Below are 1787 nucleotides of genomic sequence, written 5' to 3'. Positions count from 1 at the left end.
GTAAATGTTAATCAGAAACAGTATATATTACGTATTCTCACTATTATTAGAAACTCAGATTCACGGCAATGGGCGATTATCCTGTCATATTTACTTAGTGTCAATCAGAAACAGTATCTATCGTATATTTCTAATATATCCTGAGACTTTGATATGCTAAACCTGTTTAACTCATATCCAAACTCAGGCCGTAGAGCGCATCATCTACAAACTGGATCTGCAGAACCACTGCGAGCGTGCGTGTGGGACGTACAGTGGCGGTAACAAACGTAAACTGTCCACTGCAATGGCACTAATCGGTGATCCTGGAGTTGTCTTCTTAGATGAGGTTTTCTTTTCTTTCTTTTTTGAAGATTTAAGGGGGGGGGTTTCTTTTCTTTTGTAGGAGTGAAAACTTGGTTGGGTTCAGTACAAATGTATGAGTGCTTGTGTAGTGAGTGATTGGACTAGTGTAGATGGCAGCCAATAAGTTCAATAGTACATTTTGGGTCAATTCCTGGAGCCTGGTTCTCAAATATAGCATGCACCCCCAAATGTATTGATTGTTTGTGTATCAGAATGTTCTGCATGTATATATATAAGCAGAAGTTAGAGTATGTATATACCTGCGTACTTTTTTTTACGTACACCGACATATATAAAGGTACATGTCTACATGAACTCTATAGCGAACGGCTGATATAGTCATTTGTATACTTACTTTGTATGTGAAAGCTCTGACCGTATTTTTGATGTATGTTTATTTTCGTTCTACGTATGTATATATGTGTATGTGTTGGTACATTGCATGGATTATTTGGATTAAAGTAGAGATACATACGCTTGCGCGCACAGACTCATATCAACAGAAATGTATACATAAGCCGTTTCATTTACGTATATAGTGCATCTGTGTGTTGAGCTATGCACAAACTCACAAATATATGCACACTGGTCCTGTCATCCACTCTTCTATCTACATTACAGCCGACAACAGGTGTGGATCCCAAGACAAGACGTTTCTTATGGGATGTGCTTATCAAGGCCACAGCAGAGGGACGGACGCTAGTACTTACCAGTCACTCTATGGATGAGATTACAGCTGTCAGCACGAGGTGTGTACGTGTTGTTCGAGCAATATGAATATACATGCAACTACACACAAATACATCTGAATATCCATACAACTACCTACATATACTTATGAAGATACATACAATTACACACATATATATATATATATATATATATATATACATTTGAATTTACATGCAGCTGCATACAAATACTTAAGAATATACATACATATACATATGAATTTCGTACAACTACATATATGTACATATGAATATACTTTGACTCCTATATATACGTCCTCGTTCCACAACCCACGCGGATTCTTTAAACTGGCATAAAATTGTCGTAGTCATTCATTCTGGCTATTGCGTTTACGTTTGCTTCACTCCCCGTAGAGTTTGTAGCGGAATGATCACACCTTCCCTTCTTTTCTGCTATATTTTGATTTCACTTCTGGTATACTGATACCTCATACTTTGATTTCACTTCTGGTTCATTTCTCTCATACTTTGGTTTCATTCCTTGTAGAGTAACTATTATGGTGGGGGGAAAGATGCGGTGTCTGGGCAGTCTGCAGCATTTGCGCAGTCGCTTTGGTCAAGGACTCACAGTCATCGTCAAGACAGAAAAGGGGGCCGATCCTGGTATGTTACGAATGCGATACGTATTAGATTGTAGATGTAGGCCAAAGAGGTGTTATATATATTTATATATTTATATATTTATATATT

General features: G+C 37.7%; 1 protein-coding gene across 1 annotated transcript in view; it reads left to right on the top strand.

The window, feature by feature from the left end:
* Positions 1-186: 186 nt before the first annotated feature.
* The window catches only part of SARC_12980 (hypothetical protein), a gene marked incomplete at its 5' end in the record, with an annotated part of 4380 nt that continues 2779 nt past the window's right edge, over positions 187-1787 (top strand). Inside the window, 3 exons of the mRNA XM_014292902.1 lie at positions 187-328; positions 967-1094; positions 1585-1700. Of these exons, the coding sequence (XP_014148377.1) occupies positions 187-328; positions 967-1094; positions 1585-1700 (386 nt within the window). The remainder of the gene's footprint in view (positions 329-966; positions 1095-1584; positions 1701-1787) is intronic.

This window comes from Sphaeroforma arctica (assembly GCF_001186125.1).
Source record: "Sphaeroforma arctica JP610 unplaced genomic scaffold supercont1.2777, whole genome shotgun sequence".
NCBI lineage: Eukaryota > Ichthyosporea > Ichthyophonida > Sphaeroforma > Sphaeroforma arctica.
Note: the sequence above shows the minus strand (reverse complement) of the source record. Positions and strands in the feature narration are given on the sequence as shown.